This window comes from Phyllobates terribilis, unplaced genomic scaffold (assembly GCF_046119375.1).
Source record: "Phyllobates terribilis strain yellow unplaced genomic scaffold, ASM4611937v1 Scaffold_2__4_contigs__length_985480577, whole genome shotgun sequence".
In the NCBI taxonomy this organism is placed as follows: domain Eukaryota; kingdom Metazoa; phylum Chordata; class Amphibia; order Anura; family Dendrobatidae; genus Phyllobates; species Phyllobates terribilis.
In genome coordinates, this window is record NW_027362762.1 from 347,557,820 (window position 1) to 347,584,343 (window position 26,524).

Consider the following 26,524-nt stretch of genomic DNA (forward strand, 5'->3'; position numbering starts at 1 on the left):
CAGCAGTTTAGAGATTTACTTTATAGCAGCCAGTCATATGGACATAAGAAACAGAAAACCTGTTCCCATCCTCAATTGTCTTTTTCCAACAAGTTCCAACTCTTCTATTTTTCTGCACTTCAACTCCAGCTGCAACTCTCATAAATGGCCACAAATTAGTGCTAACAAATTTATTGTCGTAAAATGTTGTAACCAATGAGTTCTAGTGGTGGCTGATGTTCACTGCTTTTTTAAAAATAAGGATCTTAGATGAATAGAATATAAAATATATTTATATTATCATTTCTAAGTCATGGAGATGACTAGTGACAACCAGCGACATGAGCGCTCCAGGCTCATTGATGCACATGGAAAGCAAAGATTAGCCATCTGGTATGATCCCACAGACAGTTAATATGGAAAAAGTCACTAAATACAAAGTTCTTGCTTTGCTGTGATAGTTTCTCTGTATGGTTCTGCGTAGCTGCACATCGGTCAGATTGCCCTTGTTGAATGAGCTTCATTCCTGGTCAACGAACAATGAAAGAAGGTAGCCTGGAATGATAAACCACGTGGACAGCCGGGTGCATTACATCGGGACTAGAATAATGGATAATGTGCACTGCCAAACTGTTAACATTGTTCAAGAATCATTTGAGAAGCATGACAAATATTTTAAGGAGTTGACTCCTAATTCTACAGATTTTACTTCAATCAACCATCAGGGGGATGTGCCCGAAAAGCAAGTCCATACCATTGAGGCCCAGCTCGCAACTTACAGTAGTTACAGGGTGTGCTGCTAATGTCTTGGTGTTAGATAACCTTCTAAGGTTTGGTGGAGTCCATTCTTCAAGTTTTGGATACTACAAGGGGACCCTACACAAAATTTACACAGGAACAATTTAAGCCTTCGTTACCAAGACCATTTTTAAATCCGTCATTTGTCCTGTAGTAATAACTTTGGAATGCTGCTATATATCCCAGTGATTCTGAGAGGTATTTTGTGACACATTGTACTTTGTTAGTTGTGAATTTAGGTTATACCATTAAACATGATGATTGAACCACACAAATAAGTTAATAAATAACATTGACCATATGTCTACTTTAAGTCATCATTTTCCAAATATCCTCTTATTTTGTTAGGTTGTTAGAAGGGTTAAAATTTTAACAGCAAATTTACAAAACCTAATTTTGACATGACTTTGAGGGGCCTATACTTTGGAAAAAACCCAAAGTGATACCACCCCTTACAGTATTCAAAACTGCTGTCAGGAAGTTTATTCTTCAAATGCTTCACAGAAACTAACACAAAGTGGTATGAATGGAATTTAAAATGATTGTTTTTCCACTAAAATGTGGCTTGCGCTCCAAACTTTTCGTTTTCACAAAGGTAGTAGGAGAAAATGTCTCCTGAAATTTGTTATGCAATTTCTCCTGATACGCTGATACCCCCATATGTGATCCAAAACGATTTAACTTTTGGAACGCAAATTTAGCTGGAGTAGATTGCATGTTGCATTTGAAGTGCCCTTGAGGTGCTAAAATGGCGGAAACCCACCACCAGTGACCCTATTTTGGAACCCACACCACTTATGGACTTTATGAAGGGGTATTGTGAGCATTGTGAACACACAAGTGCTTCACAGAATTTTATAACATTGGACATGAAAACAAAAAAACTATTTTTCCTACATAATGTTGCTTTAGACCCAAATTTTTCATTTTTACGAAGGGTAATAGAAGAATAATTAATAATAATTTTATTTTTATAGCGCCAACATATTCCGCAGCACTTTACCATTCAATGAACAAGAAAATGAACCCTACAATTTTTTGCCCAAATTTCCTGAGTGCAGAAATACTCTATGTGGTCGTACACTGGGCTTGGGCAGAGGGTAGGGCTTAGAAGGGAGGGTACAATATTTGACTATTATGGAGATTGTCTGGAATAGTTTACGGTTGCCATTTGCAGAGCCTCTGAACTGCTGAAACAGAAGAAATATCTCCAAAGTGACCTTATTTTGGAAATTCCACCCCTCAAGGCTTTTATCTATAGTGATTATTTTGACCCCACAGGTGTTTTCCAGAAATTAGCATGCAGGGGATGTTAAAGTGCAAATAGCAAATATGCCAGTTTAGTGCCCAATCCATTCTGCCCAGCTTGTGTTTCTAGAGACAATAACCCTGTAAATGCCATACATGAGGACATTAACTGTGTTTTGGGTACACTGGAGGTTTAAAAGGGATGGGATTAATTTGGCTTTGGAAGCGTGGATTTGCTTGATTTTTAAAGAGAGCCATGTCACTTTTTCAGAGTCACCAGTAAGTTGGAAACCCCCTTATTTTTTCATTGATGATTGACGGATCTGAGTGGTGGCAATAGCTGGGAGGCATCTTGTATAAAAGGCACCCTTCTCGATGGGGAGGTGCCTGAGCAGCCCCTATATTTTGTTAGTGGTTGTGTGTGTGCAACTGTATGTTGCCAGGTCCCCCGTCCTTAGTCTATTATAGTAATTCCCTTATCCAGTGTCGACCCTTTAGTCTGGTGTAGTGTGTACGTGTCCCTGAAGCCATTGGTGGTACCTGAACCCTATAGATGCATCGGCGGTACCTGAACCATTTCCTTTGACCTGTGTGTCTGAACGGGAACCTATCCTTGAAGTCCACGTTGTCCGGTCTGTCCGTCAGTCTCCAAATCCTGCTTGTCAGTGACCCTGCTGCCGTGTCCCCGTCCAGCGAACCCGATCCCTTTGGATCGGAAGCTGCAGTACTGGGGACTGCCTAGGAGTGGTACCTGGTGGCTACCTGCAGCTCCAGCTTGACTCCACCATCAGGAGCTCCAGCGAACACCAGGTAGCCACTCAGCTATGCTCCACCTAGGCAAGCCTGGCCCCATGTCACAGTGGGTCCACAAACCACATGTGCCACCAGCGAGCTTGAAAATTGCTTGGTAAGGATAGTGAAAGGCAGGAGTCTGCTCTCAGTTGGCGGTGCTGCGTGAAAGCACAACTCCTATAGACGCATGTAACTTCTGCTGCGGCCCCGTGGCTGGAGAAAGACTTCTTCCCGATGAATAATAGTAGATGAGGACGATGTCACACGGAACGGACTGCACTGTGGTAAATGAGAAGCCTTTTGTGATCAAAAATGGCTCTTTATTATCACAACGCATTTCGGCATCGGTCTGGTTCCTTTCTCAAGGGCGCTAAAACACTTTGGGACAAAAAAGAACCATTTTGGATCACGAAAGGCTTCTCTTTTACCGCAGCGCAGCCAGTTCAACATGACATCGTCCTCCTCTACTAACTTTTTGATTAAGATACTGTATAGGCTACACAATAAGATGTAAAAGAAACCAATCTGTAGGTAGCCAAATCTCTGCTCTACTAGTACCCCTGGGTCATTGGGGAACGGTCTCACGGGCAGCCTCAATAGTCTATATTGTAAATTTAAAATCCTGAATTGATTTCATGTTACAGTTGATTACAGTTGATCATATCTAATGGCTGTTTGCCTGTATCTTTTATATTCCGTGATAATAAGGGTTATTTGGCTTCTTTATCTTAGGCTGTGTGAGAATGGCCAGTATTTGACAAACGGCACACACAATGACACCTCAGAGCTGAAAAAACTAAAGACTCCAGATCTCGGTAAGTACAAAGTAACTATGAATAGTGATGTAAATGATCCCACTGCACTGAATTACTCCTGGTATATAAAACAAATGAGCTAATCAACGCTCCATTCCGGATCGTCTATGTCCGCTCTGTTTTGTTCCTTGCTGAAGGATGATGTTGCTGTGAAACCTACACCAGTCTTTCCAGGATAAGCTTTGGGAACAACTACAAGAATTCTATATCTACAAGGAATAGCATTAAAAAGAGATTTTAAAGCTACAGCGTTCCTAAAACTTTACCTGGGTATGCCTGAATGCGCTCTTGGGGTAGCAGTAGCTTTTTAAAGACTACGGAATAGAGATTGATTATGATTTTCCTTTTCTACTTGTTTTTCTGGAGCCAAAAGTAGCATCCTTTATCCCTTCCAAATCGCCTTTTAACAAGCTCAAAAGTAAAAATTCACATTTTGCTGAGAAATGTCTCTGAATTCTGTTCCCTGCTAACAAATGTTACTGTTAATTAGCATTTCCATCAACTTGGAAGAGACTTTCGCCATAAATCCTACCCTTCCATGATGATCATAGCAAGATAATTCAACAACAACATCCAATTAACTAAATACGCAAACATAGATCGAAAAAAAAATGTTTTTTTTTTTCTTGGCAAACTGAGCCCAGTTTAAAGAAATGGAAGCAGCCAAGTTTGTCTTTATGGACTTGTAAGTCTTGAATATTAATTTACCAACTCAATTGCTTACTTTGAGGTTTTATTTCTTCTCCCATTGAAGAATCATCAAACTATTTCATGTATCTAAAAATTCTCACCATTTTGCTGTATATGTTACTAGGGCATTTTTTGCATGTTCTTAAAACAGTTGGTCAACGTTACTTGTTTGTCATCTTTTATAAGAACCTACTAATTAGTATTGGATGTGATACATTGATAATTAGCTCGGCAGTACGTAAGGCTTGTCCATATCTGTGCATATAATAGACACCACATCGAGCGCCGGATCCATCACATGCCATACAATGACGCACAATGCACAACGTTGACTTTCCATAATGTCCATCAGGTTGAAATGTGACCAAGGACATTTGTATGTTCTCCCCGTGTTTGTGTGCGTTTTCTCCCAGTTCTCCGGTTTCTTGGCTTCAAAGACCTACTGATAGGGAATTTACATTGTGAGCCCCTATGGGGACACTGCCAATACTGTCTGTAATGCATTGCGGAATATGTTAGTGCTATAGGAGCAACAAAAATAAATTAAAAAGATAACGGGTGTGTTCACACTTTGTCTTTTTCCGCCATTTAAAAATAATCGTATTTCAAGGAAATAGCTCTGCTTTTCTCTGAAGTTTTTGTAACCCTGAAAGGGCTATTTTTTCGCTGCTTTTGGTAGTTTTCTGAGCATTTTTGCAGTATTTTTTGCCATGTTTTGTTTGAGCATTGTTTCAGTGATTTTTTTTTTGGAGCTTTTTAATTTTCAGTGGGTTTTTGCGTCTTTTTCCACTGTTTTTTAGATGTTTTTTTCATATAGTTTTTACATTGGAAATGTTGCAAAAGTGCTTAGGTGTCTTACAGGCTTCTTTTTAGCCTTCCTATTAATTGATATGGTAAGTATTGAGCATCTTCCTAGTGAAAAACACCTGAAGTTACTTCCTTTAAATGCTTGCCATCTTTTGAAAGCCTGAAGCGCTTAAAAAAAACCCTCAAAAGCCTGAACACATGAACAGCAAGTAGTTTTTTAGTTTTTACATAGAAACTAATATGTTCGTTCTTGTGTGAATTTTTTTAGCCTCTTTCTTTTTTACTGCGTATTCCACATCAAAAAAGACAGTGTGAGCAGACCCTAAATGTATTTTACTCAAAACTAGAAGGAAATGAAGCTTTTTTGACTATGTTCACACATTTGATGAATTATTTTGGAACGGATCCTCTCAAAGATCCTTATTAAAAAACTTTTGGAAAACCTTTCCACTTCATTTTTATTGGAAACCTACTCAGTTTTTTAGGCTTTTTTTTTTATTTTTTTGCCCTAAAGGTTTTGAAAAATGCCTGGTGAAAAATAGAAAATACATGACACTTTTCTGTCTTCAAAACTTTTTCAAAACCTTTTCAAGACATGAAAAACTCCTCAGTCAAAACTTAAAAAAACTTGTTGCTTATGAATACCTACAAAATAAGCCCAATGTGAACATAGCCTTAGATTGTCTGTGTTGCCAGCTGCATTGAGGCAAGAATGAATAAGACCACGTCCACACGTTCAGTATTTGGTCAGTATTTTACCTCAGTATTTGTAAGCCAAAACCATTAGTGGGTGATAAATGCAGAAGTGGTGACGTGTTTCTATTATACCTTTTCTCTGATTGTTCCTCACTTGGTTTTGGCTACAAATACTAAAGTAAAAAAACTCACCAAATACTGAACGTTGAACGTGGCCTAAGGGTGACTTCTTGCGTTTTCTGTCCATGAAGGCAAGTAACAGATTTGCTCTTTTGGATTTTGAAGTTCTGTATTTTGTTAATCCCCTTTAGCGACTGAAGCTTCCTGCTTTCTTCCTTGACTTTCTTTTCTTGGCTTCTGTTGACTGCTGACTCTTTCTATTTTTTTTTAACGCTTATCACACCTGTACAATGTTTAGAAGTGTCACATCACTTGAAATATTAAATCCTTAACCAAGTCCCTCGTTTCTTTGCTGGTATGTTCCGGAAAATTATATCCTCCCTCTTGTAAGCCAGAAATGCAGCAGTACAATAAGATTAGATAAGGTTTCTCCAAGGACTTCTGACAGTTGAAAGTAGGACTTGTTCTTTTTCTTCTTAAGTGCTTTATGTCTGCTTAATGCTTCGGTTTTGGAATTTGCTGACTGCATTGTTTCAATTGCTTTATTTCCCGTGCTGTGTGATTATTTACAAGAGTGCTCGCTGGAACATGTTTGACTACTCGGAACATGTTTTCTGTAAATCTTCTGTATTCTTACGCCCTCACTTTAGAAAATTATAGCTGAAAATGTCTGTTTTAGGTTGGATGCTTGTATTGTAAAAAAAAAATGCTTATACTTGGTACAATGGAAAGTTCTCCATCTTTCTAATAGTCCTTTGCAGTTTATTTCCTTACCATATTGCTAGCTGTCCTGTCATGACAGTAAATGGAAGCAGAGCTGAAAAGCCAAATGGTCTTCAGGTGTTTTTTAAGAGGTCAAAACGACCAGTTGTCCAGTGGAAACTGCTCCAGTTCAGGCTTTCAGCGCAGAATGACTGTAGAAACCAAATACAGGCGCTCGGTGCACCCTTGGTGTGGCCAAACATTAAAGTGTACCTTCTCACCTACTGTTTTCCCTCTATCTCTGCTCCGCCCTTCCCTGATTGACATCTATGGCTTCATAGAGCCAGAGAAGAATGGAGATGCATGAAAAACAAGTAGATGAGAAGGTGCAGTTGAATGTTTGGCCACACCAAGGGTGCACCGAGCGCCTGTGCTTGATTTCTACAGTCATTCTGTGCTGAGAGAATCCCATTCATGAAACACGCCTGTTTTTCAAGGCGTTTTTAGTTTCATGTAGTGGTTTTTGAAAAGGTCTTTTTTTTGAAGCTTCTTGATTAGATAGTGCCTAGTTTGGATCAAATTCCACTTCAAACAAGTGACAGACACTTTCTTCTTTTCCACCCGAAAATTTTCAAAACCTGAAGCAGAAAAAACACTCAAAAGAGAGTGTGAATAACAAAAAAAGATTAACATTGGAATGAAAAGAAATAGTCTTTCATACATTTATAAAACAATTTTTCAGCTGTCTTTTTTTAGGACAACCCCCTTAAAAATATCAAAAACTCTGTGTGCACGTACCCTAGTTTGCTTCATGTGTGTCTAATCCTCTGCAAGTAGAGTAAAATCGATTGCGTGATGATGAAAATCGTTTTGTTGTGTCTTTCCACCCTACAAAAAAAAGCATATGAGCAGCATCTCCTTCCTTAGTGTGAGAAAAGTGAATTAGTTTAGCGGTTAAGTGAGTAATCTGTGGCCTCTGGATGGGAATACTGAGGACCTCCTCTATTGATAAGCCAGCCGGATGCAACGTCAACGTTACAGTGTGACACACGTTGCTCCAGGCCAGCTAATCATTAGAGGAGTCATGGATGCCGTCAGGTTGGAAGTGATTTCAGGGCTCCCATCCAATGGCCACAGATGTGACTGCTGGACAGGGTCTTGTGAATCGATTCGCACCAACTCTTTCTGTGCGCTAAACATCCTTGACTTTGAACTGATGTCCGCACTAAGGCAGGGGACGTATGTTGCTGTTTTGCTTTTTTTGTAGGGTGGGTAGTGTTATGATCTGCAACAAGTACTAAGGAAAGATAGGGGAAAGCTGTCCCTACAGTAAGACTAAGCTGAATCCCTACGATGTAGCGGGCAGCCTGTTCCTAGCGAACAGACCCGCCTTAGTCCTCGGATAGTCTGAACGAAGACCTATAGTATATGGGGAGGGGTCCCTAAAAGAACTAAGGACTGGGACAAAAATGGGACACCTCCTAAACAAAGAAGTTTTTGCAGAACACAAAAAGACAAACAGACAAAAAGGTACTAGAGGTCCCAGAGGGATCAAACGAACTGACAGAGAAGACACAGAAGCACCTGGCTAGAGAAACAGTCAAACACTGAAGTCCAGCACAGCCAAGAGGGCGGAGCTGGAATATAAATTCAGATGGTCACGTGACCGCAAAACACAAGATGGAAAAACAAACAGGAGGATTCTAACAGGTAGACTAACTTTATTAGGTCTGGATGTGATGAGTAATAATCTGTTCATTAACAGAGAGCAGAACTTTTATCAATGGTGAGAAAATTGTACATAAGGTCACGTTTACACGTTCAGTATTTGGTCAGTATTTTACCTCAGTATTTGTAAGCCAAAGCCTGGAGTGGGTGATAAATACAGAAGTGGTGACGTGTTTCTATTATACTTTTTGTTATGTTCTGCTACCAGAGCTAAGGAAAGAAAGGAGATCTGTCCCTACGATAGAACTCAGCTTGATCCCTACGATGTAACAGGGGACCTGATCCTGCGATCAGACCTGCTAAAGTCCTAAGCTAGTCTGTACGGAGACCTATAGATGTGGGGAAGGAATCCCTACAAGTACTAAGGACTGGGAGGAAAATGGGACACCTCCTAACAGAAATAGTAGCAGACAGACGAACAAACAAAATATAAAGAACACAGAGGTCCGTAGACCAAGCAAACTAACAGAGTAGATACAGAGCACAGGCAAGCTAGAAAGTAGTTATACAATGAAGTCCAGCAAAGCCAGAAGGGCGGAGCAGGATTAAATAGGCCAACAAGGTCATGTGACCAGCAAAGGAAAAAATCTAAGAGCAAGGTTCTAACAGTACCCCCCCTTCTAAGAGGATCCTCCGGATCCCCTAGGACCAGGCTTATCAGGAAATCTCCTGTGAAACGCTCTGATAAGTCTGGACGCGGAAACATCATCAGACCTCACCCAAGAGTTATCCTCGGGTCCGAAACCTTTCCAGGCCACAAGATACTGCAAATTACCTCTATACCGTCTAGAGTTAAGGATGCGAGAAATTTCATATTCCCCGTCCTCCACGACCGGAGGAACAGAGGCAGAGGCATCACAATCCGATACAACCGCTTTTTTCAACAGAGAGACATGAAATACCGGATTAATTCTCCAGGAGGTAGGAACCTCCAACCTAACAGCAGATTGGTTGACAACCTGAAGCACCTTAAAGGGCCCTACAAACTTGGGACCCAATTTCTTAGAAGGAATCCTCAACCGCAGATTCCTAGAGGACAACCAAACCATGTCACCAACAGCGAACAAAACCTCCTGTCGTTTCCTATCAAAGTAGTCTTTAGATTTTCTGTTGGCCTCCTGAAGATTACAACGCACATCCGTCCAAACTCTCTCTAAATCACCGGAAAAATTCTCCTCCTCAGGCACGGCAGATCCCAACTTGGAGAACGACCCAAACGACGGATGTCTCCCAGAACAACAAAAAAAAGGCGAACAACCAGCAGAAGAAGATGTATGGTTGTTAAGAGCAAATTCAGCAAGTGGCAGAAACTCAGACCACCCCTCTTGATTGTCTGCCACAAAACAACGCAAGAACTGCTCAACATCCTGGTTTTTCCTTTCTGTCTGGCCATTAGATTCAGGATGATATCCGGACGAGAACGACAAATGAACTCCCAACCTGTCACAAAAGGCACGCCAAAAACGAGCCACGAACTGAGGACCCCTATCAGAAACAATGTCAGTAGGAACGCCATGAAGTCTGACAATTTCCTTGACAAAGGCCTTAGCGAGAGTTTTAGCGCAGGGCAGTTTGACGAAGGGAACCAAGTGACACATCTTGCTAAAACGGTCCACGACCACCCAGATGACAGTAAAACCCTCAGAGGGGGGAAGGTCAGTTATAAAGTCCATAGCCAAATGTGTCCAAGGAGCACTGGGAACCTCCAAAGGACAAAGCAACCCCGCAGCAGGAGTATGTGAGGACTTAGATCTAGCACATATAGTACATTGACGCACCCACTTAATGACTTCCTTCTGCCATCCAGGCCACCAAAAACTGCGACCCACCAGTCTCTTGGTCTCAGAGATTCCGGGATGACCTGCCAACTGAGATTCGTGACACTCAACAAACAAATCTCTCCTAAAGGTCCCAGGCACAAACAACCTCCCATGAGGAGTGTTAGATGGGGCATTCTCCTGTGCTTTAAGAATCTCATCTTCCAAAACGGAGTCCAAAGCAGCTATCACAACACCTTCTTGTAAAATGTTCTCCTCTTTCTCAGCACCGACTATGGGAGAAAAACTGCGAGACAAGGCATCCGCCTTAACATTCTTAGTACCAGGGATGTAAGTAACGGAGAAATTAAACCGCGAGAAAAACAGTGCCCACCTAGCCTGACGGGCATTCAGGCGCTTGGCAGCATCAAGATATATCAGATTTTTATGATCCGTAAGAACCTGAACGGGAAATTCCGCACCTTCCAAGAAGTGGCGCCAGTGTTCAAATGCGAGTTTAATAGCCAATAATTCCCGATTACCAATATCGTAATTCAGTTCAGTCTCCGAAAATTTTTTTGAAAAAAAAGGCACAGGGATGTAATCCATCCCCGTTATCCTGAGACAATACTGCGCCAACCCCCACAGAGGAAGCATCAACCTCAACCAAAAACGGCTTAGTCACATCAGGCTGCATAAGGATGGGAGCAGAGGTGAACCTCTCCTTGAGATACACAAAAGCTTCAATGGCCTCAGAAGACCACTGAACCGCATCAGCACCTTTCCTGGTGAGATCGGTCAGAGGTTTGACAATACTAGAAAAAATTTTTAGGAATTTTCTGTAATAATTGGCGAAACCTAAAAACCTCTGTATCGATTTCAAACCAATAGGCCTAGGCCATTCCTGTACAGCTTGAACTTTAACCGGGTCCATCTCAAAACCTTCGCTGGAGATAATGTAACCCAAAAAACTAATTCTCTGTACAGCGAACTCACATTTCTCCAGCTTAGCAAAAAGCGAATTGTCCATTAATAACTGTAATACCTCACGTACGCTCCGCCAATGAGACTCCAGATCCGGCGAATAAATCAAAATGTCATCCAAATACACAACCACATTTTTGCCGATCAAAGGTCTAAGGATGTCATTAATAAGATTCTGAAAAAATGCAGGAGCATTAGTAAGACCAAAAGGCATAACCAGATTCTCAAAATGACCCACAGGAGTGTTAAAAGCAGTCTTCCATTCGTCACCCTCCTTCATGCGCAACAGATTGTATGCCCCCTTAAGGTCAATTTTAGAGAACCACTTGGCCCCCATTAACTGGTTAAACAGATCAGGAATCAATGGCAGTGGGTAAGGATTGCGTACAGTAATTTTGTTAATCTCACGAAAATCCAGACAAGGACGTAAACCGCCGTCCTTTTTTTTTACAAAAAAAAATCCAACCGCCACAGGAGACTTAGAGGGCCTAATGTGACCGGCGGCCAAACTTGTCTGTATGTATTCCTCCAAAGCCTTCCTCTCAGGAATAGTAAGGTTAAATAAACGACTTTTAGGAAGAGTCGCTCCAGGGACAAATTCAATAGAACAATCATAGTCTCTATGGGGAGGCAAAACCTGCGATTCCTTCTCAGAAAAAACTCTCCAAAAATCCTGAATAGGAACAGGCAATTCTCCCCTATCCAAAGCTGCAATACGCCCGTTACAACACTTGTCATAACATTTATGGCTCCAGGATTTAATTTCACTGGTAGACCAATCCAGTACAGGATTGTGAAATTTTAACCAGGGCAATCCCAATATTACTGGAGAAGGCAAGTTATTCAACACTACCAAATCCAATTTCTCATGGTGAACACCATTAATAGTGAGAGGAAATTCACAGACCTTGAGAGTAATATTCTTCAAAGGGGAACCATCCACAGAAACCACAGCAATGGGGGATGATAAAGGTTCGGGTTTTAAATTGAGTCTTTCCAAGAATCCCCCATCAATTACATTCAGAGTAGACCCACAATCAACAAACACCCGAAATTCCATTAATTTTTCCTGAGCAATTGTGGAAGCAGCTAAAAATATACCCTTGGAATTTAAACAGGCAATACGGGCATGACTGACCATTTTTTTTTCTTTCTTCATACGAAGCTCACAGCCTTTAATCAAATGACCAGATTTTCCGCAATAGAAACACAAGCCTTCAGAAAATCGACGGTCTTTTTCTTGAGAGCGAGGTGCCACCGATCCAATCTCCATCGGTTCACCACTGTTAGTACACACATTCTCATAACCAGAAACTGACATAGCAGAGGATTTGCTCTCATTAACCCTTGCACGCAGTCTCCTATCCACCCGTATAGCTAATTGCATAGCCTGTTGCAAATCTTCAGGTGTAGGATAAGCAATTAGCAGGTCTTTAACCCTTTCATTGAGCCCAGCAAGAAATAGACTTTTCAGAGCAGAATCGTTCCACCCTGTTTGAGTAGACCAACGACGGAAATGAGTACAATATTTTTCCACATTACCTGATCCCTGTCTCAAACGTCTTAACTCAGTCTCAGCTGATGCGACACGGTCAGGATCATCATATAATAGCCCCAAAGCAGAAAAAAAACTATCCACTGATCTGAAGCATGTATCACTAGGTTGCAAAGAAAAGGCCCACTCCTGAGGCTCTTTGCGCAAAAGTGACATTATGAACCCTATGCGCTGGGATTCATCCCCAGAGGACTTGGGTCTCAAACGAAAATACAATAAGCAAGCATTTTTAAATGAAAAAAATTCTCGGTGTTCACCAAAAAATAAATCCGGCAAACATACCTTAGGCTCCAAGAAATGTGCTCCAGGACAGTTACTCACGTGCTGACGGAGCTCGGCCACCTCCAGAGAGAGTCCCTGCAGGCGATGAGCCAAATCCTGAACCGACACCATGATGGAACAGAAAAATCTTTCCTTAGAGAATTTGCAGGCTGGACTTACTGTTATGTTCTGCTACCAGAGCTAAGGAAAGAAAGGAGATCTGTCCCTACGATAGAACTCAGCTGAATCCCTACGATGTAACAGGGAACCTGATCCTGCGATCAGACCTGCTAAAGTCCTAAGCTAGTCTGTACGGAGACCTATAGATGTGGGGAAGGAATCCCTACAAGTACTAAGGACTGGGAGGAAAATGGGACACCTCCTAACAGAAATAGTAGCAGACAGACGAACAAACAAAATATAAAGAACACAGAGGTCCGTAGACCAAGCAAACTAACAGAGTAGATACAGAGCACAGGCAAGCTAGAAAGTAGTTATACAATGAAGTCCAGCAAAGCCAGAAGGGCGGAGCATGATTAAATAGGCCAACAAGGTCATGTGACCAGCAAAGGAAAAAATCTAAGAGCAAGGTTCTAACACTTTTCCTCTGATTGTTCCACTCCTGGTTTTGGCTTATAAATACTGACCAAATACTGAACGTGGCCTAAGACGTTTACAATGACATGTCTCTCAAAGGATTTGTGAATTAACCCCTTCCCAAAATATGAATACACGTATGTCATGAGTTGGAAGTATTTCCAGCAATATTATGTACGTTTGTCATGTTGATTGCATGATGATTGATAATAGAATTCCTCTCTCTTATTTTGCATGCCATAATACACTGTTATAATGCACTGCTTGTGTATTTCATGTAAAATAAAGATAACAAAAACTGTAAAAACATGTTCAATAAAATGTTAAAGTATTAAAAAGAAAAAATATAAAGAAAACAAAATCCTACTGCAAAAACCAAGTCCTAAAACAGCTTTGTTGAAGGAAAAATAAACTCTCAGAATATGGCACACAAAAAACAATTGAGGTTTTTATTTTTTCATTTTTCATGTGCATTGAAGGAATAAAAAAGTAATCCTAAAATAACTCTAAACATTTAGTATTGTTGTATTGCATGATGAACACCAAAAAGATGAAATCGCAGAATTGATGGGGGTAGGGGTTTACCATTCTCCCAGAAAAAGTTAATAGAGCATAATCAATAAGTTATATGGACATGAGAATGGCGGTGTTCAAATACAAACGTCGAGAGCATGTTACAATCACAGAGAAATAAAAGAAAAAGTTATGAGACGAAGATTTAAAAAATTGCCATGTAGTAAATTCCCGAAAATTGTCTGTAGTGGTAAGGGGTTAAAGTTGTATGCAAATCCGAATAAAGCTCTTTTGGCCACTACTGATAGGTCTCTCATGTTTTATGTTATCCAATGCTGTTTTATATAAATTGCATGCATTTTTAAGTATCTCCGGGGAGACTTGCTTTAGAAAGGCTGAATTTCCAAGTGCTCTTTAATTACTGCCATGAAATAGTGTTCTCAATTTTCTAACAAAATCAAAAGGCCATAAAGTGTAAGCTGTAGTTGTGATTAATATTGCTAATGAAGCTAAAAGATGCCTGAATTTTCCCCATATGCAGGTGATGATTCATTTGACAGTTCGCCTCCTTCACAACCCCCACCACCGCCCCCGGCACGTGCCTGCATCTCAGAACCACCAAAATCCACCACGTCAGGAAGCCGACCCAACTCTGCCTCCGACTTGTTTCTTCTTCCTATGGGTATGATCTATAGTATAAGTAAATGAGGGAAGGAAAAAAAGCAGATTACATTGAGGACTATTACCATTATTTTCCATTTGATGTATTTTATTGATTCCTTTCTGGAATGTCAGATACCATCATGCATTAAATTGAAAAACATTAAGATTTGCATTAAATCTCCACCACTTACAGGCACTTGCCACAAGCCGTCACACTAAAGAGGCGATTATTCTCTGCATTTGTGAATTTCTGATGGCCATTTAGGGAAAGTAAGCAGAAAATTGATTTGTCTGTGGGTCACATAAGCAACATAAGAAACCATTGAAGTGGCACAAAGTAAGAACTCCGTTGGCAAAGAGTTCACAGAAGAGAGATTTAAAATACGTGGGAGTTGTTTACTTGGGGGTAGCTAGGACTTAAAAGAGTTAATCCCATACGGTTTAATGAATGTCAATGATATTCCTCCTGTAAATAAGCTCTGTCTGTCATATCGTCTAACTTGTATGGTAGAAATCACAGCTCAGGAGCAGAGATGGGAGAATTCGACTGGAATTAAATTGTACGCAAATTTTATAAAAATCCGCAGGACACGGAATCTTTGTAATTCGCTCCGTGCAAAATGGTGTTGAACAGTAAGAGAGACGGCAAAAGGTTTAAAAAAAAATGATACTTGCTTCACATTTCTTTACATGGTAAGAAAATCCTTCTTCCCCTCTGAAGAGACAATTCACAGTTTCAAATTCTTTTGACTTAACACGAAGATTAGAGATGAGCGAAGACGAACTTAAAAGTTCAGGGTTTGGTGCTAAACTCCAAACACGGACTTCTCCTAGAAGTCCTTTTTAATGTTCAGAGTTCCGGGGAGAGAGAGACCCAAACCGAAACTTGGGCTATTGTTCGGGTAGGGAACCAGATCCCGAACCTCCACAGATCTGCTCATCCCTAATGAAGATGTGTCCAGTGTTTCAGCACACGGCAGCGGTTAGAAAGGGAGGACCATACGGGGGGCAGTGAGGTGAGCATTGAGGTATTAGTTGTTTTTTTTTCTCCATCTTACGTTTATTATGCTCTGGGGTCTCAAGGGACATTCAATGCAGAGAGAATAAATTAGCTGTGAATCTAATTTCTCAGTAAAATCCACTCGATTTTGCAAATTCAGATTTTGCCAGATCTGCTCATCTCTACTCAGGAGTAAAGTTTATGGCCATACAGTAATTTTTTCTTTCGAAGATTTCATATAGATGTCTTTAGTTGTTTTTTTTATCATGAGTGTGTTGGATCAAATATCCATCCATTATTGGTCCGCGAGTCTGTTCTTACCATTTGGCATCAGTTTTTCTTGTATGCAAAAAATAAAATACGAAACATCTGCTACCCAATAAACAATAAAAAAAACAACGGATGGCATCAGAGTAGTATCCTTTTTTTTTTCTCAGACACACAGACTTGTATTGCCAACTTTGATCCGAGACTCTCATCAGAAATGGACACATCTCAGTATTTTTTTTGTAGACACTCGGTTTACAAAAAACAGATTGGGGATGCATTTTGTCCGTGAAAAACAACAAAAAATGGCCGTCTGAGAGAAGCGTCAGTCATTCCTGTCAAATAAAGGAATGACTATTATTTTGGAATCAGTTGTGTTAAATAAAGGTTCAGCCGTGCAGAGTATTTGTAATTCTAGTCCAAGAGTCTGAGAGGGGTTTGCTTTACCTGGAGGGGGATTGTAATAGCATTAGAATTATTTTGATATTTGCTAGACTAAACATGGTTCTGTGCCCCCGGCATGAATGCAATAATAAAAAGCCATTTCCTGGGAGATAATAGTCATCAGATGACTTCACTCTTTGAACAGGATTCCTTCAATGCGGCAAGTTCTACAAAGTGCAGATATTTAGATGAGGAAACCTGTAGAACGCCATTCAGTGGTCACAGGGGAGTTGTGGGTTCACAGCTGTGATATTGTTGGATCACTTAGAGCTGATATTTTCCTTTATATTTCTATAAGATTTATTACCATTGACTTGGCCAGACCTTTTAAATAAAACATATTTATTGGAAGGAGGAAAGTTATGTGACTTTCAATGAATCCCCAATCATTGGCATGATCTTTACTTGCTGTCAGTGAATGAAATCATTATAGGTTTCCGGACAGAAACCATCAGTCTGGTGTTCAGAACAGGAGATTGTTTTTCCAAGACTGATTGTAACGGATCCAGTATTAAGAAAAAGAAAAAACAACTGAATCTGTTACTAATGTAGGAAAAACTGGTTTGCATTTGTTTTTTCCTATTTGTAACAGATCTGTTTTTAGAAGAGATCTCTCTAAACTCCTCTAGTGTCTTAGGCATGAGCAATGCTTAAAAACATGGATTCGTTAATGGATGACCTAGCAGATGACTATCTGTTATGATCCCCATTTCATTGAATGAATTGTGTACGGAAACATTTTATTTCTGTCTGTGTCATTCTAAAACTGATCCAAAATACAGAAATAATTACTAGACGTGAACATAGCTGAGTCAGGACCTCTTTGTCATGAATGTCTCCTTTCACTCAGAGCAACTTTCTTCAAAAATAGTGGAACTGAAACCCAGATTGTATGTTATAAAACGTCTTATTGGACTGTGCCTTAAAAGTGACCAATGCATGGTAAATTTAAAGGGGTTGTCCGGTACTTTTTTTAAGTTGCCCAATGTATTCAGCATGTGGGCATAAGTATCTCTGTAAATACTTTGTGTTGCAGATAATGCCTGTGAGCGGCGCTATCACTGGCCGCTCACAGGCAGCACGTGACCCCCGGCTGCAGCCGGCCCTGACATCCACTGCCATCACGACAAGTCCAGGCTGCAGCCGAGGGTCCCTCTTCCGCGTTCCACCGGTGGCTGCTGGGTTTTGGGCGCGGTTATTCCCCTGCGTCACACGCAGCATCCACCGCACTCTCTGCCTCTCCCCATTCATTGGGAAAGCGCGCAGTGGATGCTGGGTGTGACACGGGCGTAACCCCGCCCACAGCCCAGCTGCCACCCTGGTGACCCCAGCGCTGAGTCACGCCTCACTTGTCATGACGTCAGCACGGGGTCACATGATGCCTCTGAGCTGCCAGTGATAGCGCCTCTCACAGGCATTATCAGCAACCCAAGGTATTTACAAATATACTTATACCCACATGCTGAATACATTGGAGAATTTAAAAAAGTACCGGACAACTTCTTTAACCCCTTACTGGCCTGGGGCATATTAGTATGCTCCAGGCCATCACCCCCTGTTCAGTGAGGGCTCCGGCGGTGAGCCTGCACTGAACTGGGCACATGTCAGCTGATTCTTACAGTTGACATGTGCCCGCAACAGCCACAGGTGGAATCGCGATCCAACCGCGGCTGTTAACCAGTTAAATGCTGCCGCCAATCTCTGACAAAGGCATTTAACAGTGCCGCGCCGGAAGCACGTCACTTACACCGCCCATCGGTGACCCCGGGTCACTAATGGGTGGTCATAACAACCCTGGGTCAGCAGCAGACCCCAGTGGTTGTCATGTAAAGATCGCTATGAGCGCCACCTAGTGGTCGGCACTCATAGCACAGGAGCATTTCTGCTACTTAGAGGTGATCTGTTCATCACCTCTATGTAGCAGAGGCAGGTGGCTACTTTGAAGAACCTAGAATATAAGACATATTTTCAGTTGTTTCACACTTTTTGTTAAGTATATAATTCCACATGTGTTAATTCATAGTTTTGATGCCTTCAGTGTGAATGTACAATTTTCATAGTCATGAAAATACAGAAAAATCTTTAAATGAGAAGGTGTGTCCAAACTTTTGGTCTGTACTGTATATATATATATCTATATGAGTACACACACAGCTCTGCTACATGCTCATGTGCACACAGTTCTACTACATACACACACTGTTGTCCTATGTACACGCACGCACCTCTGCAACTTCATCAGAAACAGTTCTGCTGCAGCACACATACCACACACCTCTGCTGCATACTGTGTATACACTGCCAAATTTTGAAGTTCCGTCCTGATCACATGACCTGAACCATCTTTCAGCTAGTCAGGTAAAAAGGAGGGTCTTAGCACTCATGTATTGAATGAGGAATTTTAAGCCCATCCCAGGTTTTTACCAACAGACTATTGATAAGCCTGGGATGGGCTGAAACTTCTAATATTGATTTTCCATGTGTGAACTGGATTAAAATTCTTCATTCAATACATGAGTTCTGAGACCCTCCTTTTTATCTACTTCGTTGTTTTCCATGAGCACCACTCGAGTAGATTGCCGACCTACCCCCTTTTTTCAGCTAGTCAGGACCTGCAGCATCCATGCAGCTTTAGTGATGTGCAAGTCCTGGTAGCTTTATCTCCTGCCCTGCACGATCAGACTGATCAGTGTGGGGAAGGAGACAGAGCTATATCGTTCAGTGATCGGGAAGGATGTTGGGTCTGCGTTCTCTTCAGAGAAAGCTGCTCACGCACTGTAAGACGCACACACTTTTTAGAAAGATTTATTTCTTGCTAAAATATGCATCTTATATTTAAAAAATATGGTAAATGCAGCAATGAAGTTTACTACTAGATAATATTTTAGGAATAACCCCTTATAATTAATAAGTCATCCCCTATCTGTAGGAGAAGGGATACCTTATCACTAGGTATCCAACTGATCCTGAGATTGGAGTTCTGGAACCCAGGAACTGGGGGTCTGTAGATCCCCGTCTTGAATAAAGCATATGTCTGTGCTCGTCCTCTGCTCCATTCATCCTCTAGAAAAGCCCTAATATTGGGATCGCAGGAGTCTCAGTAATCACACTTATTTATTTTACTTACTTATATAGTGCCATTAATTCCAGAACTTTATAGACTCCCAGTAAATCAGTAAGTTATCCTCTATTTGTTAGAGGTTATCTTAATGATTTGGAAACAACCCTGTAATCATAAGAGGTTGTCCACTACTTTATCATTGATGAACTATCCTTAGGATTGGTCATCTATGTCTGATCGGTCAGTGTCCAACACAGCCGATCAGCTGTTATTGGTGTTGCAGCAGCAGCCACCGGCCGGAAATTCTCAATTGCCGAGCTGCTCCATCTTCTGATAGTGGCCATGGCTGGGTTCTTCACATCCGCTTACTAATTAAATCGCCGTCTCAGAGAGCAGCTGATCAGTGGTGGTGCCGGGTGTCTGACCCCGACTGATCAGACATTAAAGAACTGTCTTAAGGATAGGTCATCAGTGATAAAGTAGTGGACAACCTTTTTAATGATTAGCTGAAATTGTTACTGTACTGAAGGAACCATTCTCAGAAGATGTCTTGATAATTGCATAATTGTATTACTTTGAAGTGTTTTAATCTTACCTACTTAAACCTTTGCTGACAAATTTCTTATTTTGGCAATTTATTTAGAAGCACCTTTACCACCTACACGTAGAGCACCAAATGATGTCATGCTAAATCGACTTTCCCAAGAATATGATCAGCTGCCATCATGCTCAGGTAACGTATAGGTGCATTGCGAGTACATTGAATATATAAGTTTTATTGGGTCTGGCATTTCCCCTACTGAAAGGAGTTGGAGCAGGAACATCATTTACCACAGGATAGCTACAGGATAGATGCCTGAGACTATTTCCAATGGCCAAAACACTTGGCTCATGTCCCCTGTTTAATTGGAGCTGTGGTGAATGTATTCATTGTCCATGGTACTGACTGATATAGCTGAGCAATGTCCTCCCCTACCTCTTACAGTCTCAAAGACTTTCATTACAGCAATAGTGCGTTTGTTGGCTAACCCAGTAACATTATATTAAGCACAACTATATGCCAATCTGATATTTTTGAGTTATTTTCTGCAATACAGAGTCAGATCATACAGAAGATTTCTTATTCCTAAATGGTATGCTTATCCTGCTATATTTCTAACTTTGATCTTCCCTTTTAATTATTGGAGTCAATTTGTGCCTTAAGGGATTTGCACTTTTGGAAATATGTTTTTTTAAATGTGGGATTATATTAAATAGAACAATCAAAAAAATGCAATTTATCCCATATAATGCTTTATCCAACCATGTGCAAGGAAAAATGAAGTTATGGCTGCTAAAATGTGGAGAAACGGTCATAAAAAAATGTAATGCATCAGTAGGACCAAACTTTCCAGGTCATTGAGGGATTAATTATTTTTTTCCTACATGTACTTGTAAGCTGTGTACCTGCATTGAACACACATTAAGCACAGGTTATAGGGCTGAAAAGGAAGTGCCTGGATTTCTGTGCAGACGTTAAATAAGGCTGCGTGCCCACTATGCATTTTTCAAGCATTTTTGCTGCAGAATTTCCGCAGCGAAAACGCTTAAAAAACGCTTGGTAATACGTGCCCCATGGTCCCCAATGATAATCCGCATGTGCTTTCCACTGCGGATTATCATTGCGGAAAAATCCGCAGCACTACCATATTATTTTGCGGAATCTCAGCATTTTCGCCGCCATTGACTTTCATTGAATCGCATAAAATCCGCATCACTACATGTTCACATGCGGATATTAAGTGATTCTATGTGCGGATGGTACCCGGGTTTTGAGAAGAGGAGACTCTCCTCCAGACCCGGGTACCATAGTACCTGTAAAAAAAAGAATTAAAATTAAAAAAATACATTATACTCACCTTCCGATGGCCCCCGGTCTCCTCAGCGATGTGTCCTGGCTCCCCGGCGGTTTGCTATGGTGTAAAAGGACCTGCCATGACGTCATTTAGTCATGTGACAGGTCGGCAGTCCAAGTTGTCAAGCACTTTTCCAAGTGATGCTAAAATCGCTTGGAAAAGCGCTTGATAACCCGCATGCAGGAATGCATGCAAAAACGCTTGACAAATGCTTCTACCTGGCAGGAAGAACGCATGTAAAATCCGCATGCGTTTTTCCTGCCAGAGAGATGCAGAAAAAATTCAGAGCATTTGTGCTTCGTGGGCACTTAGCTTAACTTTAGTCCTTGTACAATGTAGACCTTCTCATGTTTCCATTGTCAATGTTCCGTCCTTCTATGTGAGACTCCACGCTATGAAAGCGTGTAACTTCACATTAATGGAGACTTCCACTAGCTGCTAATTTGACGCACATTTAAGTTTTTCACTTTAAAATAAATGTTGTCATTTCGTACCTACAAATTGTTCCCAAAAACAGCCCTCATATTCCTATGTCAACTGAAAAATTTTAAAAGTTATAGCTTCTTAAAGAGCCCCTTTAATGCTTATTACATTCATACTTTGCTTGCAGTCTTTTTTATTGGGGCATTTTTGGGAAATCCATCCTTGAAGTTTTAATTTCCAGTAGGTCAGGCACTGTATTTCCAGTTCTGCTGTGCTCATTCCCTTTTTCCCACCCACTGCTGAAGCAAGCTCCTGATAGCATTGCGGGAGCCGTTCCATTGATCTCGCAACATCATTGGGAGCGCAAGGAGGACAGGTCACTGATAGAAGAGTAACCTGTCAATCAAAGATCAGAGCTCAGCAGTGGGCGGTGAAAAGGGAAAGAACACAGAGCTGGAAGTGCATTGCCTGACCAGCTGCACTTGCGATTGAAATTTCAAGGATGAATTTCTCAAACATGCTCCAACATAATACTACAAGCAAAGTATGAATGCATTAAGCATAAAAGCTGCTGTACAGTCCTGCCCTTAGTCAGGGGTCAACTTTTCTGCTGCTTGGTGTTGCACTCGCGCCCGGGCTGACTGGCGTGAGCTTAATTAGTGATCCTACTGGACCATGAACCGAGGAGAGCCTGGAGGGGCGTAACTAAGTATCAACCCGGTCCGACCAAGGTTGCACGGCGGCTCAGTCGACTCCGTGAACCAGAGAGGAACCGAGCAGAGGGACCAGGTGCTACTCCAGGTCAGACCCCGGTCACAGCTGTTGACCCACACCCGGGGAATGCAGGAACAGGCAGGTTAGACTGGCATATTGACAGGTGGGTACTGGCAGGCACGGCTTATATGCAGACAGGTAGGCACTGGCAGGCACGGCTGGCATGCAGACAGGTGGGCACAGGCAGGCACGGCTGACATGCAGACAGGCGGGTACTGGCAGGTAGGAACGTAGGCAGGATAGGGACCAGTACAGACTGGGATACAGGAACGGAGCCGCAGGTGCGGTAGACAAGCAGAGCAAAGCAAAACCCGCAAGTGCGGTAGACATGCGGAGCAGAGCAAAACCCGCAGGTGCGGTGAACAAGCAGAGCAGAGCAAAGCCGCAGGTGCAGTAAACAAGCAGAGCAAAGCAAAACCCGCAGATGCGGTGAACAAGCAGAGCAAAACCCGCCATTGCGGTGAACAAGCAGAGCAGAGCAAAACCCGCCAATGCGGTGAACAAGCAGAGCAAAACCCGCAGATGCGGTGAACAAGCGGAGCAGAGCAAAACCGCAGGTGCGGTGAACAAGCAGAGCAGAGCAAAACCCGCAGATGCGGTGAACAAGCAAAGCAGAGCAAAACCCACTGATGCGGTAAACAAGCAGAGCAGAGCAAAACCGCAGATGCGGTGAACAAGCAAAGCAGAGCAAAACCTGCAAATGCGGTGAACAAGCAGAGCCGAGCAAAACCGCTGGTGCGGTGAACAAGCAAAGCAAAACCCACAGATGCAGTAGACAGGACAGGGCTCTATTCACATGGAACAGACTGGAAAACGCAAGAAGATAGCTGGAACACAGGAGTTAGATACAAAGGCAGGGAAACAGAACGAGCAGAACCAGATACACACAAGGTACTTGCAATGAAGTAGTGAGTGGACACAAAACTCACAAACAGAAGTACAGAGACAACGAGTTGGAGTTAGGTGCAGGTTCAGATACTGCAGAAAAAAGGGAAGATACAGACATAGAGACAAACAGGTAACAGACTAGGACACTGTTCAGACAGGATCTGAACCAGGAACAAGATACAGGAATGAGCCTGGGAACTCAGCCCCCAGGGTGGCGGAAACAGACTAGATTCAGGACAGGACCTGGCAACTCACAGTTGCACAGAACACACTGTAAGAAAGTGTTGCTCAGGCACCTCCTACTGGGTGGAGGGGGTTTAAGTATCCAATGACTCACAGCAATAGGCTGGTGACGCATTAGGACTGCGCACACTGTAGCTTTAAGAATCAGGAAGCAACAGCGCCGCCGCCCTAAGCCAGCAGACAAGAGACATACAAACAGCAGGTACTGGAGCAAAGTCTGCAGCCTAGCCTGATAGGTAAGATTGCAGTCTTGCATGGTGGGAGATGGTAAGCCATGCAAGCACGCCGCCAGGGATGTTACACTTGGTCCTGTTTAAGAAGGGGAGAAAACAAACAAAATTGCAAAAGCAAAAAATTGCAAGGGGTTAAAGAGGAATCACAGTTCATAGGATGAGATGCAGTCGCCTAGTTACAGAAAAGTGACCTCTATCGCAGATTTCAGGGAATACTGGTTCGCATTTCGGATAGCATGTAACAGAAAGTACAAAATGGAAAGCAATCAGCAACGACTGGAAATATGGTTATGTTTTTTTCTCGGCCCAATTAATGAATGATTGAGTAGACAATTGCTTATTTTTCAACTTTTTTGCCTATTTTATAGACACTGTAATTATTTTTCAAATACTGCAGATAAGCGACAAAATTATTTATGTTGACGTACAGGAAACAAACTTGTGATGAGAGATGCGCGCACATCACAGAAAAATGATAATGCACTGATTACTTTGGAAAAATTTCATTGAAATGACAAAGTTGTCTCCGAGGCCTTAGTTCCCCCCTCCTGTAAGCATGTTTCCTTTCTCTTTTCACTTCATCGCTTCACATCAATTTGTATACAAATGTCTTCCAGCCTTAAAAAAATAATTAAGAAAATATATCTCAAAAATAGTATGGAAAACTAAATGGAGATACGATTAGTTTTAAACCATAATTGGGGTGTCCAAGATTTTTCAAAATTTCTAAAAAAGCAGAAGATACAATAAAAAAATGAACCATTACTCATCAGCTAAATCTTTACTGGTCCTATCATTTATTAGTAAACTTTAAGTCAATATATGGGGGCCCTCCATTCATGACCTTCATCTATTTTCAGCACTTGGAGTAGGAGGGGTCCGGCAAGTCCATGCATTACACTAGCATTCTATTGATTCCAAAAAGGGTAGTATATGCCGACAGTATCTGTCTTCTAAAGATTGGTATTGTGTTACAATTCATTTACATTATATCTTTTTGAAATACTAATTTCTATTTCTTTTGTGCACTTTTACAGATTGTCCACAAGTGCCAGCCAGACCACCCAAACCACTTCCCCGCAGGACGGCACCAGATATTCACCACAGGAGACCATACAGCGCTGATTGTTCTCCAGAGAATGAAGATGCAAAAATAGCAAAATTAATGGGCGAGGGCTACTCCTTTGAAGAAGTTAAAAGGGCTTTGGAAATCGCTCAAAATAACGTAGATGTGGCCCGCAGCATACTTAGAGAATTTGCGTGTTGCCCTCCTCCGGTCTGCCCACGATTGAACCTATAACAAAATGACATAGCTTTTAAGACTTCACTATTGGAGCCAAGCGGAAGAATGAATTTTCATTTACCAATGTAATTTAAAACTGACATTCCAGCATTTTTTTTTCCCTTACGAAACATATGACAATGCTTATAAGCCGGAATCCAAGTTTACTTGGTGATATGTCAAAATTAAAGCCGAAAACAAGTCAATAATTGTTTATTTGGAAAATATGGTATATACCATTCATGCATATAGGAAAACATATTTCGTTATCTGAAATAACCTGTGAATTATATATTTTTTTCTCTCTTGTTTAGAGCTGGTAAGTTTGTGTTTTTTTTCTATTTTGTTTTTTTGCTTTTTTTTAATAATGAATAATTTGTGTTGTAGACATTCAGCAGCACTTTCTGACCTCATTGCATTCTGGAAAATGCTTTTCATTCTCTTTATTTTATTATCCTTTTGTACAACATTTTAATTTATCCAAAAATACTGCAAAAGAAGTGGCCTTTACTACTGACATACTGAGAGTTATTTTGTATTAGGCTAAATTGCATTTGAATGTGTAATGAATCCAATTTTTGTGGAACAATTGCCTTTTCAGATGTATTTTGATATCATTGTATAGCATAAATCGTATAAAATGCATATGAGCAAAAGCTTACTATAAAAATTAGGATCAACCTTTTGTACTCTGGTGCTTATAAAAAAAAAAAAAAAAAAAGCATCTAAGTACCAAATCATGTAATGTCATCTCTCCTGGGTGTTGGTGCTGAATGGTGCATTATGAGAGCCAATCTATTACAATCTATAAATCTTTTTGTAGAATTACAACAGACTGTTGCATTTTACACTTTTTCAGGCAATGTTATGTTTGACAACTGAACTTTTGGACAATCATTCCAATGCTTTGGCTGCAACAAACTGATCTAATGTAATATTCTCTAAATGGTACTACTCTGCCATTTTATATATATGTGCTGGATTTCTACAGGCTCATTCCTTCCATACTTTGTAATGCTGCTTATGTAAACCTGGTCTGACATATGAAATCAATGTTTGCATTGCTAGTGTTTCTAAAGTGTTTTATAAAGCCATACTACTTGAACAGGTCCACCGAATGCAATAAAGCACCAATGTAAAGTCTGCATGCAAATACAGGCTCATTCCAGTTAGATCATTGACATTTGCAAAATTGGTCATTTGAAAAGAAGAGGTGCCAACATAATAAAAAGATCCTAATTCTATCTGTCACTGTTTTTTTATGGTCAAATTTATGGCTTATTTTCTTTTTTAAATGTACATGAATTAT

General features: G+C 41.2%; 1 protein-coding gene across 2 annotated transcripts in view; it reads left to right on the top strand.

The window, feature by feature from the left end:
• CBLB (Cbl proto-oncogene B) overlaps window positions 1–25,452 on the top strand; it is a 235,686-nt gene extending 210,234 nt beyond the window's left edge. For both annotated transcript variants that reach the window (XM_073664610.1, XM_073664611.1), the window contains exons 14-17: window positions 3,550–3,632; window positions 14,584–14,724; window positions 20,121–20,210; window positions 24,971–25,452. In XM_073664610.1, the coding sequence (XP_073520711.1) occupies window positions 3,550–3,632; window positions 14,584–14,724; window positions 20,121–20,210; window positions 24,971–25,233 (577 nt within the window). In that variant the 3' untranslated portion in view covers window positions 25,234–25,452. The remainder of the gene's footprint in view (window positions 1–3,549; window positions 3,633–14,583; window positions 14,725–20,120; window positions 20,211–24,970) is intronic.
• Window positions 25,453–26,524: the final 1,072 nt, after the last annotated feature.